At 38.2% G+C, this 16,766-nt stretch overlaps 1 protein-coding gene across 16 annotated transcripts in view; it reads left to right on the top strand.

Annotated features, from left to right (window-relative positions):
* CPLANE1 (ciliogenesis and planar polarity effector 1) overlaps positions 1 to 16,766 on the top strand; it is a 137,323-nt gene that overhangs the window by 83,062 nt on the left and 37,495 nt on the right. For 11 of the 16 annotated variants that reach the window (XR_005358569.1, XR_005358568.1, XM_038535284.1 and 8 more), the window contains 10 exons: positions 613 to 906; positions 1,082 to 1,852; positions 3,520 to 3,686; positions 4,711 to 4,843; positions 5,647 to 5,701; positions 9,149 to 9,253; positions 11,967 to 12,038; positions 13,623 to 13,732; positions 14,087 to 14,282; positions 14,675 to 14,824. Coding sequence is in view for 14 of the 16 variants with exons in the window: in XM_038535284.1 (XP_038391212.1) it covers positions 613 to 906; positions 1,082 to 1,852; positions 3,520 to 3,686; positions 4,711 to 4,843; positions 5,647 to 5,701; positions 9,149 to 9,253; positions 11,967 to 12,038; positions 13,623 to 13,732; positions 14,087 to 14,282; positions 14,675 to 14,824 (2,053 nt within the window). In the remaining 2 variants the exon portion in view is untranslated. The remainder of the gene's footprint in view (positions 1 to 612; positions 907 to 1,081; positions 1,853 to 3,519; positions 3,687 to 4,710; positions 4,844 to 5,646; positions 5,702 to 9,148; positions 9,254 to 11,966; positions 12,039 to 13,622; positions 13,733 to 14,086; positions 14,283 to 14,674; positions 14,825 to 16,766) is intronic. The other 5 variants (XM_038535288.1, XM_038535298.1, XM_038535290.1 and 2 more) reach the window with 4 other exon arrangements.

Consider the following 16,766-nt stretch of genomic DNA (forward strand, 5'->3'; position numbering starts at 1 on the left):
GAAATCATCTTGTCATCTTAAAAATACTAATCCTGGCTTCCATCCCCAGATATTCTGATCTTATTGCTGGGGTATGACCTGACCACGGGGATTTTTAAATGATGCTCAGGTGATTCTGATGTGCAGCATTTGTCAACCACTGGTCATCCCTTTGCCTTTCACCTCGTCAGCCTTTCCAGGGGAAGTCCTCACTTTCCACCTGTTTGCTGATCTTTGCTTTTTTTTTTTTCTGAAAATTTGATCACAACACTCATTTTAGGACTTCAGTAGTTGTCCTCATTCCACTCCAACAGATCACTCCTTTATGATCCCTGGGATTAAAAAAAAAAAAAAAATGATCCCTGGGATTTTTATGTAAACTGCTTTATAGATAGCCCTGAATCTCATGATGAGTTCATATTTCCAGTTGACAGCTCTTTGAAAACAGGAAGGTATTCTTTCTTTCCTTTTTAAAAAAATCTCCCCCACCTCTGCCTCCTGCTCAGCATTCGTGGGTCTGACAGATATTAAGACAAAAGCATGATTGTTGTGGAATACTCAGATCATTGTTGTTGATTCTTTAGATTTTTTTTCACTATATTTTAAAATAGTTTAATTTTTATTTTATCCTAGCTGCAACAGATCAACTTCACGAGCCTAATGCAAATAGTAGGATCATCCTTTGCTAACCTCTCAGATATACATCGACTTCTGCAGCAGCCTCAGTCTGTGCCTCTGGTGGGAAGCCCAGTAATAAACCCCACGAGAGGGAGTAGTGATGTTGATGACACCAGTAGACATTTTAAGGAGAGATCTTTTATTAAACCACAGCCTGTGGGAGAGTACACCAGAGAGCATGGCAAGAAGAGTCCACACTGCCATAAAGGAGTTGTGCTGTCTGATCAAAACAGTCATGGAAATTTACAGGTAACACATTAAAAAAATACCATTAAAGTTGTTCTAGCAGTTCAGGTGTTGGCTTTTTATTATTTTTAGCAGTTATTACATTCCACCTCCTCCAAAACATATTGAACATTGTTTGCAAAATAAGAAGTTTGTAATATACTCTAAACTTACATAACAGCTTCTTTTTCTCTTCCAGAATGTACCACATGGGAGTATTCCTTTATGTGAGTTCGAAGGCCCACCTCCCAGTACAGGATTAACTCCAGCATCTCAAAGCTTACCAACCACTGCACTGCCTCCTGCTCCTGCTGGAAGTTCTCCCTTCCACCTTTTGTCTCCATCTTTTGCCATTCCAAAGACACCTAGACTCATCCCAGCTGCAAAAACTTTCGGACCTGCTGATGGTTTTCCTTTGCTTCAGTTTCAGCCTAAGCATGAATTTAAGTCCCTCTCCTTCCATTCAGGAAGAGTTCAACAAGTTCCCTTCAGGCCCCTGCCACAGCCTAGAGAGGCATGGGGGTTATCTGCTTCCTTCCAGCCTCTTTTGCCACAAAGAACAATGCCCACTGCTTCAGTGTCCCCTTTGAATTTGAGCCACTATAATACCGAAGCCATAAAAAAAGCAGTTGAGCAGGAGAAATGGGCAGAAACTGTAACTACAGAAATCCCTAAGCATGTGAACCTGGATCAGTATGTTGGACAAGAAAACTTGACACCTCAACAGGACTCTTCAGTATTTATAAAACCAGAAAAACTACTTGATGTTAAGCCAGGGCCCCTTGAGATATCTCCTCAGAATACCTTTGGACTTCCATTATTGCATCTACAACTTAAACCTCCTTATGTATTTTCCTCTGACTCAAGGACGTTGGTAACAATTCCTTCAATACCTACCAGTACTATAGCACATGAAACAAAATACCCAAGGCTCTCATTACTCCATTCATGCCTATCCTCAGAAAATACGGTAATGAACATTGCAGAGCAATGTTAAAGCAGTCCTGCATTTTTCATACCATAAATACTACACATGAGATGAAAAGCTCTTACACATTTCTTTTGTTCCCCCCACAATTCTTTTTTTAAAATAATGTTTCTGTTACTGGAAGTAACATAAAATTCCAATTCAAAATGATAATTAGGTATTGTAAAGCTTTTAGGTCTGTCTTATATACTGATGCTAGCATCGGTGAGACTTTTTCATAGGTATTTCTTCTTCTCAGAGAAGAAATAAGTAAAATAAAATGACCAGTATTCTTGTTCATATGGGTATGATTGGGGTGGGGGGAGAGAAAGGGAGGGCACATGTGTAAGTGTCACACACATTATTTACTGTTCCTAGTAGTTATATGATTGCCTTCAAATCTGTTACAGTTTAAAGTAGTTAAATAGACCCAGGTCTATAAATAGTTGTGCATGTTTTTAAGAATGGTATTTTTTAAAGTACTTAAAAAGATTGAATCTTTATAAACCCATAGAATCCTCTTTAAAGTTGTAAGCTTTGATTTATGAAATTCAAATTATTTTTTTTAAGATTTATTTATTTATTTATTTATTTATTTATTTATTTATTTATTTATTTATTTATTTATGATAGAGAGGCAGAGACACAGGAGGAGGGAGAAGCAGGCTCCATTCCGGGAGCCCGATGCAGGACTTGATCCCGGGACTTCAGGATCGCGCCCTGGGCCAAAGGCAGGCGCTAAACCGCTGAGCCACCCAGGGATCCCTGAAATTCAAATTGTTTAGGCTCTAATTTTATAAATTAGTAGTACCATATTAGGAAGGTAATTGAATCATTCATGCTCTGATGCACTTTTAAGATATGAAGATGGTACTGGGAAAAGAAATGGTCATTCTTTAGCGGTAGTACTTATGCCTTCTTTTGTCTGAACAGACTATGAACAGGAAAGAAAGGATTAAAGGTATGGAAAAGTAGATATTTTGAGAGCTATTTAAAGGAATTTTTTTATTAGAATGGTATAATGAACCCCTAAGTTATATTACCCAATGTCAGTACTTATCAACATACTGCTAATCTGTTTCTTCCATAATCTTCACTTCTCTGTATCCTCCCTGTTTGAAAGCATTTTAAGTCAAATGCTAGACTTATGTATTTCATTTATAAGATTTTTATTTTTAAGAGATTTTATTTATTTGACAGAGAGAGCACAAGCAAGGGGAGTTGCAGGCAGAGGGAGAGGGAGGAGCAGACTCTCCACTGAGCATGGAGCCCGATGTGAGGCTCGATCCCAGGACCCTGAGATCATGACCTAAGCCGAAGGCAGATGCTTAGCTGACTGAGCCACCCAGGTGCCCCGTGGAAGATTTTTAATGTAGAAAAGAAATTAAGAAGATTAGCACTTCTAGCTTAGTTTTTGAAATAAGATGACCCAGTCAGAATATCTAGCACTCTAAAAGAATTTATTTTTTAAACTCTGGATACTCTGATAAATCTTACCAGTCCAGATCAATTTGTTATCTTGACATGTTCTCTCTCTCTCTCTCTCTCTCTCTCTCTCTCACACACACACACACACACACTTAATTTAAAGATGTTTTCCTGAAATTTTTATTAATATATTACATAATTGAGGTTTGTAATTTTAAATTATTATGCTTTATTTCTTATAGTACAAAAACCTACAACTTATTCCACTTGAAAGCCTCATTGCATTCAAACAAAGCCAAGAGAAACAAACACATGATTTATTTGAACAAGGCGATTCTGGACACCTTCAGCTTCTGAATGTCAAAATAGAACCATCTGAAGTGAGACAAGGAAGGGACAGTAAAAAAAGGCAAGTTTTTTCTACATATTTTATTTATTCATGAGAGATGCAGAGAGAGAGAGAGGCAGAGATACAAGCAGAGAGAGAAGCAGGCTCCCTGAGGAGCCCGTGTGGAACTCGATCCCAGGACCTATAGAAAATTTCTATATTGTGAGAGGGAAATAATATTATTTCTTACATTTTATTAAGGAATTCCATACTGGAATTCATAGACTGGAAGTTTCTTTTACATTTTTCTGTAACATTATGAGCAGTTTTCTTTTGTAGGACAAATATTTGCCATCTCATACAATATTCCATGTACTATCTAATGCACTGAAGTAATACTGCTATTCAGCTTACTATATTCTCTAGATTCTTACATAGGAAGCAGGAGGATAAGTGATGTGAATTGTTTCAGGACACTAAAACATGCACATATAAAGCAAGGCTGTGACATCTAATGAAGAGGGTTTATAGTGTTTTACTCATGATGGGTATGCAAAAATGTATTGACTGGTAGGTTATTACTGAGTCTAGAAAATACTTTAAGAGTTTCACATTTATTAGATCCTAAAATCTATTACCAGTGCTCTCTTTCCAGAAATGGTTCCTTCCTTCCATGTAAGTCTTCTCCTTAGCTTCTTGGGCCTTCTTTCTTCCCTGCTGGGATTTCACTGAGGTGACTCAAGTGTTCTTAACTTCTTCAGAAGGGTGCCTGGAGTCATCCCATAGGGTTTCTGGGGTTATCTCAGAGTCTGAAGAAAAGAGAGTTTGAAAATTACCTAAAACATGTGACTCTGACTGGAGATTCCAGTGACTAACACAGAAAAGTCAGTTCAGTAGTAGAGGAACTAGAAATAACTTTCATGTCTCCCTGACCTTTGCTTATATTTGCTCAAATTCTAGCAAAGTAAGTTGCTGATTTAATTATATGCCACTGAAAATAATTTATTGGCATAATTTTGATAACTGTCTCCCTATATAGCATGACATAAGTGAAGAACCGATGTTCCTAAAGTAGTAACATGTTTTATTCTCTTGTCTTTAACAGACGAAGACGACGAGCTGAGAAAGAGCTGCAAGAAAAAGGATCAGAAAAACTAAAGAGAAAGCCAAGTGTGGCTTCCCAACCAGAGGGTTCCCTTGTTAATGATAATGATTCAGAAATAGTTACAAAACCCAAGGTATGCTTCCCTGATCTGCATGTACAGAGTTGGGAATGTCTTTATGGTTTATCTAGTCTTCTGATTGCTGGAATCTTCTGATTGTGATTAGGAGAATCTTTATATCGTTAAGTACATAAACCCTGCTGCATCCCTCCATGGAATAGTAGACATATAGTTGCATTTGCGAAAAGTGAGTTGATGATAAATAAAAGAAATATAGTTTAGAGCATCTGCCTGTGTGATGTTTTTATATTTGAAATCATTCCTTGCTTTTTTCCGTGATATATTAATGCATGTCATACATGTTCTTTGGGTGGCTCCTGTTACATTTCCCACACGTAGGTTTGTTACATAACCTGATATTCAAATCAGATCTTTTCAAACATTCCTTCTAAATTTGATGACAGTTTACCTATTTTTGCAACAAATTAGATAAACACAGTTTTGTTTACAAGGATTTTTATAAAAGCATACTTCAGTAAGCCTCAAGAGCATATTTGGAGGCACTAAGTAACATTGCTGAGTCCCTGAGCAGTTTGGGTAGGGTGGGGGTACTAGTTGAATGTTAAAGCTACTCTGTAGTGGGGAAGTGCACATTGTAATTTAGAAGCTGCATTAAATTGGTAATGTTCTTTTTTTATTGTTTGGTTTGTGAGTTTTGTGAACTCCTTTGTGGAGTTACTTTGATAGAGTAAATAAATATTTCTAGAATGTATGTGAACGCATACATAAACATTCAACAGTCCTCTTAGCTATTGAATTTTTTTCAAAATAATGTTTTTGAGTTATAATCATAGTTGATCATTTGGGGATTCATTTAGGAGCAACAAGAACATCCTCGTTCCCAGCCTTTGGATGACTTCGATATTCCTTTTGGTATGTATAAGCATGATTAATGTAGTGTCTCAGTTCAAAGTTAACAGCTTTCTAGAATTATGTATGTAAAAGTGAGACTAAATTTTTTTTTATGTTTTGAGACTAAGTTATTTTCATTTTATCTTTGACAAGATAGAGTGTGTATGTATGTATGTGTGTGTATTTGTGTTTTGGTGTGTTATCTGGTCGAGCAGTGATTGACAAACTGTGGCCCACAGGCCAGATCCAGACCATGCCTGTTTTTGTAAATCAAGTTTTTAAAAAAAGATTTATTTACTTACTTTAGAGAGAGAGAGTGCACACATGCATGTGTTATGATTTGGGGGAGGGGCAGAGGCAAGGAAAGGGGAGAGAGAATCTCAAGCAGACTCCCCACTGAGCACACTCAGCCTGACATGAGGCTCGATCTCATGACCCTGAGAGCACAACTTGTGCTGAAACCCTGAGTCAGAGGCTCACTTACTGTGCCACCCAGGCGCCCCTTTGTAAATCAAGTTTTATTGAAATGCAGCTATGCCCATATATTTACACCTTGTTGATGACAGATTATGCACTGCAGCAGGGTTTGCTTCTTGCAAGAGGAATCATACAGTCTGCAAAGCCTAAAATATTTATTTTCTGGCCCTTTACAGAAAAAATTTGGTGGTCCCTATCGTAGAGTAGGCAATTAATTAAAATCTACGATAAGTTACTGATATACAAGGTCTAAAAGGAAATTATGGAAGAACGTGTCTGTTGAATTCATCATAGAAACACATTAAGGAATCAGTTGAGAAAAGAGTACCTGTGTATAAGATAGGAAGTTCTTCCCTTTCCCTAGTGGCTCAATTGGTTTCCTGCCACCAAATAACATGCATTCCCTGAGGCTTTTTCCTCAGTAATTTTCATACACGTACACATAAACATTCAGTCTCACGACTTCAGCTCTTAACATTTGTTTGGTGACACTCAAATACACACCTGTCCTCTCTCATCTTTCTTTTCTTTCGCCTTAGATTCAACATGTCCAGATTTTAAACTGGCTTCTTGCTATTAGTCATATCACCATTCTCTTGACTGGTCAAGAGTTTTACCTTGAAAGTCATCTTGATTTATCCCTCACCTTGGTTACCCCTTCCCGTCACTTACTTCTCAACCTGGTCCTCCCTCCCTTTCTTCATGCCACTGCCCTCTGTCAGGCTTCCGCCTAGCTATATTGGGCAGTTTTCTTCCCCAACTGACCTGCTTAGCTCTTGTCTCTCAGCTTCCTAACCCATCTTCTATTCTTTCCCACTCGCTTGTCTTAAAACCACTTTTTTTCTCACCCTTAAGTGTTTTGTTTTGTTTTTTGGCTTTGTGAAGGTAATACATGTTCACTGGAGAAAAATTAGGAAATACAAATAGGGAATAAGAAGAATATTAAAATCTTCCCCCCACAAAAAAACTCCCATAATTTTTCTGTCTAGGGATAGCTAGTGTTAATAGTATTTTAAGGTTTATTTTTTTAAATATCTCCACCCATATATATCTATAAATACACATATATATTTATGTACATTTATATATGTTTATATATATTATATATATAATATATATAAAGAATACCTCCTTGTTTATTATTTGTTTTTACATACTAGTGTTGAGGTAAATATCTTCCCATATCACTAGACATTCTTCTACAATGTCATTTTTTTAAAATATTTTATTTATTTATTCACGACACACACACACACACACACACAGAAGCAGAGACACAGGCAGAGGCAGAAGCAGACTCCCTGCAAGGAGACTGATGTGGGACTTGATCCTGGAACCCAGGATCACGCCCTGAGCTGAAGGCAGATGCTCAACCACTGAGCCACCCAGGCATCCCTACAATGTCCTTTTTAGTGACTACATAGTACTCTAGTGGGTGTACATTGTATCATTTCAAACAACAATAATCTCCAATTCTCTGATACCAATTGACGTCCTATATAATTCAATTCAATTCTGATAATAACCTAGAATTAACACAGATCCCACAGATTAATGGCTCAGTCCCAAAAGATTTACCACTTCAGATATTAGCTACAAATGGGGTCCCCTTACACCTGCATTTTTGCCCAGTCAACTACACAGAGATTCCCATGACTCACCCTCCAGGTTCACTAATTTGCTACAGTGATTACAGAACTCAGAGAAGTGCTTTACTTATGATTATAGTTTGATTATAAAGGATAAAATTTAGGAATAGCCAAATGGAAAAGATGCATATAGGAAGGTTTGGAGATTGAGGGCACAGAGTTTCTACACTCTCCACACTCCCAGCACATCCCTCTGCTCATCAACCCAGAAGCCCTGTTAACCTCATTGTTTCAGGATTTTTATGGACATTTCTTTATATGGGTGTGATTGATTACATCATTAGCTCTTGGTGACTGAACTCCATCTGCAGCTGCTCTCCTTTCCGCAGAGGTAGGGGGGCCGGGGTGAGGCTGATGAGAGTTCTAACCCTCTGATTGTGTGGTTCATTCCTCTGGTGACCAGCATCGAAGCTATCTGGGGGCCTGTCAAGGGACACCTCACTAGCATAAGCCCAGATATAGTCAAAAGGGGCTCATCCATGAATAACAACAGGAAATTACTCAGGAAATTCCAAAGATTTAAGGAATTCTATGCTTAGAACCAAGGATGAAGACCAATATATATATTTTTATTATACTACATTGTGCCATTATTGATCATCTCTTCTGCTCCTTAGTCGTCCTGGATGATGTCCCAGGAAAATCCAAACTCCCTTAATAGACTTTGGACTTGGATTCTACTTGCTGCAGAACTTTTCCGCTTGGGTGGAAATGACCTCACCTGCAGTATGCACAGTCCCGATTTGTTTTCCTCCCCCTTCCAGCTGCTTTGTTTTCTGCTCCTTGTCCATCCCCATTTGTGTCACTTCCTACTCAACCCCAAAACATAGGTTCCCTGGATTCTACTTTTCTCCACCTTCTCACTTGATGTAACCAGGTCTTGTCTGTTTTACCTTCTTTGTAATTTTAAATCTATCGTTTCTGCTCCATTTTTCACCATTACTGGAGGTACTTATCTGAACTGTTACAGCAGCCTCACTTGTCTGATTATCTTCGATTTAGCCACTCCCATCTGCTTTCCACACACTGGCTTAGGTGGTTTTTCTAGAACATCAGTTGGACCATATCATTTTCTTGCTTAACATTTTCTACTGCAGCTTCATTAGCCAGAAGAACATCTAGGTTCTACCTCTGGATATAGAGAATCTTCCACAATTTTGGTTTTGATTTCACTGAGCTGCCTTTGAGAGTTAATGTAGGTAGCACCTCATTCAGAAAGTCCATTTTGATAACACCTTGGCACCCCATACCTCCCCTCCCTTGAGTTAGATACTCTGCGTTTGGATTCCAGGTAATATGTTGGCTTCTCAGTGATTGCTTTCAATGTTTTGTTATGTTTAAGAAATGCTGCAAGATGATATTAATACTTCAGCTGGATTGCATTTCATGGCCTCTGTAAGAAAGAAGGCTATAGAATGTCAGGATGCAAGTACAAATACAGACCCAGGTAAAATACTATTTTACTTTAATTTTTAAAATTCATATATATTTAATTTTTTAAAGATTTTATTTATTTATGAGAGACACAGAGAGAGGCAGAGACATAGACAGAAGGAGAAGCAGGCCCCTCTCGGGGAGCCTGATACGGGACTCCATCCCAAGACCCCAGGATCATGCCCTGAGCCGAAAGCAGATGCTCAACCACTGAGCCACCCAGGCATCCCTAAAATTCATTTATTTTTGGCAACATTTAATATATCTAAATTTTTTCTTCAAAACAATGACTTAAAGTGAATTTTAAGGGATAGTAGGTGTTCATTCCAGGTTCTTGTTCTCAACCCTGGCATATATTTTACAAATTTTAAACTTAAGATTAAATGTTGAATTTACAACTTAAGCCATAATAGAAAATTTTGTTCAAAATACCATGGACTACATCCTAAATCAGTAGAAATAATGTTTTGAATTTCGGTTCTCTATGCCATTAATTGCCATCACTGGGATTTCATGCCTAAAACCAAGAAGCCTGGAGCTTTGGCTGGTGAAGTTGAGTGAGGAAGAGGACTAGATTGGGTTTGGTGTGGGAAGGGCATGTGTAACTGTGTCCAAGAATAGAGTAAATAAAAGTTGAAGGAACTATTATTTGGAATTTTGCCTGACAAACTTCCTCATTCATGTAAGTGATCTGACCTTGTGTTATAGAAGTTCTTTTCTATATTTAGGAAACAGTTGCTCTTAACTGTGTTCAGAACCTTGCAAGTGCTTTTTTAAACCTCTAGTTTTATATTATTTTAAAATGATATTTATAGATGTGGTTTCAAAATAATATATAATCATAGGGATCCCTGGGTGGTGCAGTGGTTTGGCGCCTGCCTTTGGCCCAGGGTGCGATCCTGGAGACCCGGGATCAAATCCCACATCGGGCTCTCGGTGCATGGAGCCTGCTTCTCCCTCTGCCTGTGTGTCTGCCTCTCTCTCTCTCTGTGACTATCATAAATAAATAAAAATTTTTAAAAAATTAAAATATAATCATAGTAGAATATTTGGATAATGTAGCAAAGTTATGAAGAAGATGAAATTAACTATAATTATACTACTTAGAAGTAACATTTTTTTAAAGGTTTGTTTATTTTAGTGGGGGAGGGGGCAGAGGGAGAGGGAGAGAAACTCAAGCTGACTCAGACTCTGCGTGGAGTACACAGCCCCATGTAGGGCTGATTCCATGACCCAAAATCACAACCTGAGCCAAAACCAGTAGTTGGATGCTTAACCAACTGTGCCACCCAGGCGCCTTAGAAGTAGTATTTTGATGATATTTCTTTCAATCTTCTTTTGCACATTTTACATAGTTTGATACAGTAGATAGTACAGGTGTCCTCCCTCACGATCTGAACTTTCATCTTCCAAATATTATTGCTGTCTTCTCTAGAATTTAACCCTTCATGGGTCCCAGTGTTTGTTTTTTACCCAGCTTTCTTTGGACACACCAGTTAGACTGTCTCTTTAATTGTTTCATTATTATAGTATAGTTTATACATATAGTATTTACATATATACAAGGTATAGAATTTACTTATGTATTTGCTTATAGTATATGTCTGCAGTACAGTATCAGTATTCTATCTGAAATGGTCAGTACTACTGCATGTGCACACAAACTAATGGATTAAATGAATGTTAATTTAGAAGTGATGTTTAAAATGCTTTATATTTAATACTCCATGATGGGTAGTTAGTTAGATGTTTAAGAATTGTTTAATGTTTGGGAATATGGGATGGCCTAGGACATCTTTTTTCCCTCATTTAAAAACTCTCTTGGTATCTGTGCAGCACATTTGTAAGAATGGATTGGATTTGGATAACAAAAGTTACCTGTATTTTGTATCCCTTGCTTTTCACTTTGATTTCTGTTTATGCCATACATTTCCCCATATCATTAAAAAGTACTTTATAAGCATATTCCTTCTTCCAGCTGTGCCATAAAATATTTAACAAATTCTTTATTTTTGAATGCATTGGTTGGTTTCCAGTATTTTTATCTTACAAATAATGCTTCTGTATCTTCTCACTTATGAGCCTTTTTTTTGGGTCATCACTGTGATTTAGCTAACTCCTTTATCTTTACCCATGTGATAGGTCATAAAAAGGCACCCGACTGTTTAGTTTTCATTTCTGTCTGAAGTTGAGCATGTAGAAAATGTTTTTTGATGCAAATGGTGTATATGCATTTCAGAAACATTCTTAAAAGAGAAAGCCTATGAGAGGGATCCCTGGGTGGCGCAGCGGTTTGGCGCCTGCCTTTGGCCCAGGGCGCGATCCTGGAGACCCGGGATCAAATCCCACGTTGGGCTCCCGGTGCATGGAGCCTGCTTCTCCCTCTGCCTGTGTCTCTGCCTCATTCTCTCTCTCTCTCTGTGACTATCACAAATAAATAAAAATTAAAAAAAAAAAAAAGAGAAAGCCTATGAGAAAGCCTTTGGAGGTATTTTACTGCTAGATAGTCTTCTAGAATTGGCTGCCTGTTAGCTAGAAGTCTGTTACCCAGGGTGAATAATAATAAAATCTGAAAGTATCATTAATTTTTAAAAATTAAATTCTTAGCTGTCAATCTACTACCTTTAATATACAATATCTAAAAATCTGCGTTCATATATTTATTTTTTTGTTTGTGAAATTTTCTGTTTTCTTTTTTTGCCTCAAATCTCCAAACTGACTACAAGATAAAAAAGCTGCTTCTCAAGAAGTTGTTACTGAATGTTGTAAAGATCAACAAATCATTTCTCCCATATCAGGTGTGATTTTTTTCTTTTTTTCTGAGAATAGCATTATAATTAAAGATTATGTTTCTGTGATGCTAAAACAAGAGTTACTGTCATCTATAAAAAAAGCAATAAAACCAATCAATTGATTCAATAGAGATAGAATGATAATTTAAGTATTTTCACTTTCCTTTTTTCTAGTTTTTGAGTTATCATATAGTTTAAATTCAAAACTTGGTACCAAGTTTCCAGTATTCAATATAACAAGAAGTTATATTTTGCATATTAAATTTGAAAGTAATGTTCTATTAAAAATAAGATGCTAGGAAATAAAATGAGAGTCCTAGGACAAAAGGAACAGACTTAGACCATTTGCTGACCTATTGTGACAGGCTTCTTCATTGTTCTTTTAAATAAGAAGCTGATGACTTTTGTAGAACTTAAGTGTTAAACATTTCAAGTGGTAAAATTTAGCTATGGACTCTGTGAATATTCTGGAAACTACTGAATACTGAGTTGTGCTCTTTTATTTTATTATTATTTTTTTAAGAAGATATAGAGAGAGTGGGGGGCTGGCAAAGGGAGAGGGAGAATTCTAAGCAGGCTTCATGCTCAGCTCAGAGCCTGACGCAAAGATCGATCTCGTGACTCTGAGATTGTAACCTTTGGCAAAATTAAAAGTTGGATGCTTAACCAACTGAAGCACCCAGGGACTCCTGAATTGTGCCCTTTTAAAGAATTTGAATTATATCTCAATAAACCTTTACAAGCAAACAAATAATTTTTTAAAAAGTGTTGAAAGTAAAAAGACATAATTATGGGTTAATTTCCTAATCTGGTTTTCTTGAACTCTCCTAAACAAACATGATTTAACATATCTGAAATGGAAATAGGAAATTACAGCATTTTCTTTCTTTACTTCTTTCTTCTCCGTGCCCAGCATGGAACCTAGCACAGGGCTTGAGAGATCAAGACCTGAGCTGAAATCAAGAGTCAGATGCTTAACTGAGTGAGCCACCCAGGTGCCCCAGGAAATTATAGCATTTTCTTGATATGACTTAGACACTTTGTTATCCTTGTGAATCATTTATATGAAAAAAAAGCAATAGTCAATCTCCCATCAATTATGAATTACTCTAGAGTAAATTGCCTTTAGAATTTATTTATGTTATGAAACTTCTACTTGATTTTTTTTAATTTTTATTTATTTATGATAGTCACACACAGAGAGAGAGAGAGAGAGAGGCAGAAACACAGGCAGAGGGAGAAGCAGACTCCATGCACCAGGAGCCCGACGTGGGATTTGATCCCGGGTCTCCAGGATCGCGCCCCGGGCCAAAGGCAGGCGCCAGACCGCTGCGCCACCCAGGGATCCCTCTACTTGATTTTTAAAAGATTTTATTTTTAAGTAATCTTTTCCCCAACATGTGGCTCAAACTCCGAATCCTGAGATCAAGAGCCACCCACTCCACTGACTGAGCCAGCTAGGCACCCCCTACTTAGATTTTTAACAAAATATTATGTTGTTTGTTGCTAACTTGTTATAATGCTAATGACTTGGAGCTATTTACAGGTTTTTGTTTTCTAATTCTTGATTTTTCTTTTCTTAATTTTCAGAACATGAACCTTTGACTGTTCCTCAAGTGTTGGCTCCAGATGTATATCTAAATCTCAAACTTCCCAGTGAAATATCAGAGAAACCTATGTCACCTTCACCATCGGATCTGGTACTAAATTTAGTATTGTGTTTTATTCAGAGATTTAATAATATCTTGCTAAAATTTATTATGGTCATCTGGATTATTCAAGTGTATAGAATGAAGTGAGACTAAAAATGTCATCTATGTACCTTTGTTCGAAAGATTTAAAAATTAAGATTTAAATATTGTGCCCCAAAGTGTTTAAACTAAGACCATAACACATACTTCCTACAATTTTCCCTAAGTTAGATCCATATAAGCTCTTCTTGCCTTTAGAATTAAATCTTTTTTTTTTTTAAATCTTTACAGAGGAGGAGGGTGCAGATTGGCTCCATAGATTAAAAAGAATATATCCTTCTTTGATTTTGTGTTTTGGTTCAGGTTGGACACACTTACATAAATGTGATTGACATTAAAGCTGATGATCTACAGGAATTGCCTATCAGAGAAGAGCCTACAAGTGATACTATTATCAAACAGCCAAGTGATCATCTGGAGGCCCCAACTTCTGCAGAATTACATTATATGGCAGCTTCAGTTACAAATGCTGTTCCCCTGCACAGTTTTAAGGGTGAAGGTAATATTTTTTTCCTACTTTTTAAGTAGATTAAAAACATTTTAAGCATTCTTGAATATAGCATGGTTATCCCTTCTCAAGTTTCTTAGCTCTTCTCCAAACCCACTATACTTTTGGATGTTTATATTCACATTTAAAAATGTTCTTTTTGTGGGAGGGGCGGAGGGGCAGAGGGTGAAGGGGAGAGAATCTCAAGCAGACTTCCACACCCAGTGCAGAGCCCGACGCGGAGGTTGATCTCACAATCCTGAGATCATGACCTGAGCCTAAATCAAGAGTTGCTTAGTCAAGTGAGCCACACAGGTGCCCCTAGAAATGTTCTATTAATCTTCTAAATACCTTATTTAGAAGGTTAGACTCAATCTTTGTTATGTTTTTCATATTCTTGATAGAGTCTGCTAATTCCACTGTGGATGTATTATTTAAACCTGCAAAAGTGTCTCCATCCTGTGTGGATGAAAGAAGCTGGAGACCTGGTGTCACAGAAGTGAAGGAACCTGGTGTCACCTCACCTATATCATCAGAAATACAGCAGGACAAAGGTGAATGCCCTAAATATATAACATTACTCTCTCCCTTCCCTAAATTACTGATATATAGAAACAGGCTCTAAAACTTGGTAATTGTAGGGCAGTTCCAGCGACTTAGCAGTTTAGCGCCACCTTCAGCCCAGGGCGTGATCCTGGAGACCCAGGATCGAGTCCCATGTTGGGCTCCCTTCATGGAGCCTGCTTCTCCCTCTGCCTGTGTCTGTGCCTGCCTCTCTCTCTCTGTCTCTCTGTCTCTGTCTCTCTCTCGCTCTCTGTGTCTCTCATGAATAAATAAGTAAAAAACAACAACAACAAAAAAAACTTGGTAATTGCAAAAGAAATCAGGAAAAGGCTTTTCCCTTGCTAGGGAGAGTGGGGTCAGATAGGTAAATGAGGTAGGGGCATGGTTCCAAAGCTGGGGCCCATGGGTATTTTACAAGGAGACTACAGGTCTTTTTGTGCATATGTCTTTTCTTAAGTAAGGAGGCTAAAAGTAAATATCCTATGGGATGTCATGAGTGCTTTGGTTTGAAAAAGGAATTCTCATCTTTCAAAAGGTGGGGGATTCTAGAATAGCACATAGAAAATGCACAGGTATATAGCCAACAGTACAGTATTATTAGTAAAATACTCAGTTTTATGGTTATAAATCAGGTTGTATCATCACAAAATATTTGCAAGATTTAGAAGAATATTTCTCCAATACCTAAAGTTATTACATCTTGGGAATGATTAGATTAATCTTAATCAGACTTCATGCAACAGAAAACCAATCTGCCTTCCCGTCCCACAGCTGTTGGGAGGAGTGCATCATCCAGCCTGTGGGTTGCCAGATGCCTGGGGGCAGAGTCCTGCCCTGGCTGCTCATTGTGTATCAGCAGTGGGAACTCAGGAGAGAAGAGGAGTGTGTGTGTGGTGCAGGGTGGCAGGGAAAGCTCACCGGCGCTGTGTTGGGCATGTCTGTCACAGCTGTGTATACAGATCTGTGTATACCAGATTTTGAAGGCATGGTCCTCTCTCTCTCCTGTCATGGGGCTGTTTGGTACAAGGGTACCTTTTGGATTCAAGTAGAACAGACCTGGTTTTTAGTCCCAGCTCTGTTACCTCCTGGTTTGGATACGTTTTACAAGTAAATTAACTTTCTCTGATCCTTACTCTGTCTGTCTCTGTGGGACACAACTTCATGTGGGTTGCATCTAGCCAAATGCCTGGGGCTACCTGGGGCATCTCAGTGCTTGGTTTGGGCTCAGGTCGTGATGTCAGGGTCATGGGATCGAGCCCCCATGCACCAGAGTCAGCTTAAGACATTCTCTCTCTCTCCTTCTGCTCCCCGCCCTGTATTCTATTTCTCTCTGTCTCCCTCTCTAAAATAAATAAATAAATCTTTAGAAAATGCCTGTGGGCTATTTAATTGCCCTTCATTTTCACACCAGTCAACTTTTCAAATTATGACAAACTGGAACAACTGCTTACATTTGTTTAGTGATTCACATTTTTCAGAGTATTTTGTTGCATAATTCAATCCTCATGGACCTTTGTGAGTTAGGTAGGACAGGCATCATAATCTTCATGTGACTGACTATTCAATCAACACTAGGTCTGGGGCCAGATACTGGGGGTAAAGAAGAGCCTAGTACCAGGCTCACTGCCTGGGGGCTCTCGTAGAGGAGGAAGGGAAGGCAGAGAAGCACAGGATGATGATAAGGCATGGAAAGGTCTGGCAAGGTAGTGTGGATGAGATTTTTGGAAAGTACAGCATCTACTCCATCTCTAGGGAGGACGGGGACTTGAAGGTTTCAATGGAACCTTGAAGGCGAGTAGGACTTAGTGAGAGGAAGGGCGCACAGACAGAGGGGCTAGATTGTGCAATGTCTCGCAGGCTTGATGGGGAGCCTGCAGAGGTTGAGAGAACTGAAGTTTTCTTGGAGGCAGGGGAGTGGTTTTATTGGTTTAA

This window comes from Canis lupus, chromosome 4, assembly GCF_011100685.1.
Source record: "Canis lupus familiaris isolate Mischka breed German Shepherd chromosome 4, alternate assembly UU_Cfam_GSD_1.0, whole genome shotgun sequence".
Lineage (NCBI taxonomy): Eukaryota > Metazoa > Chordata > Mammalia > Carnivora > Canidae > Canis > Canis lupus.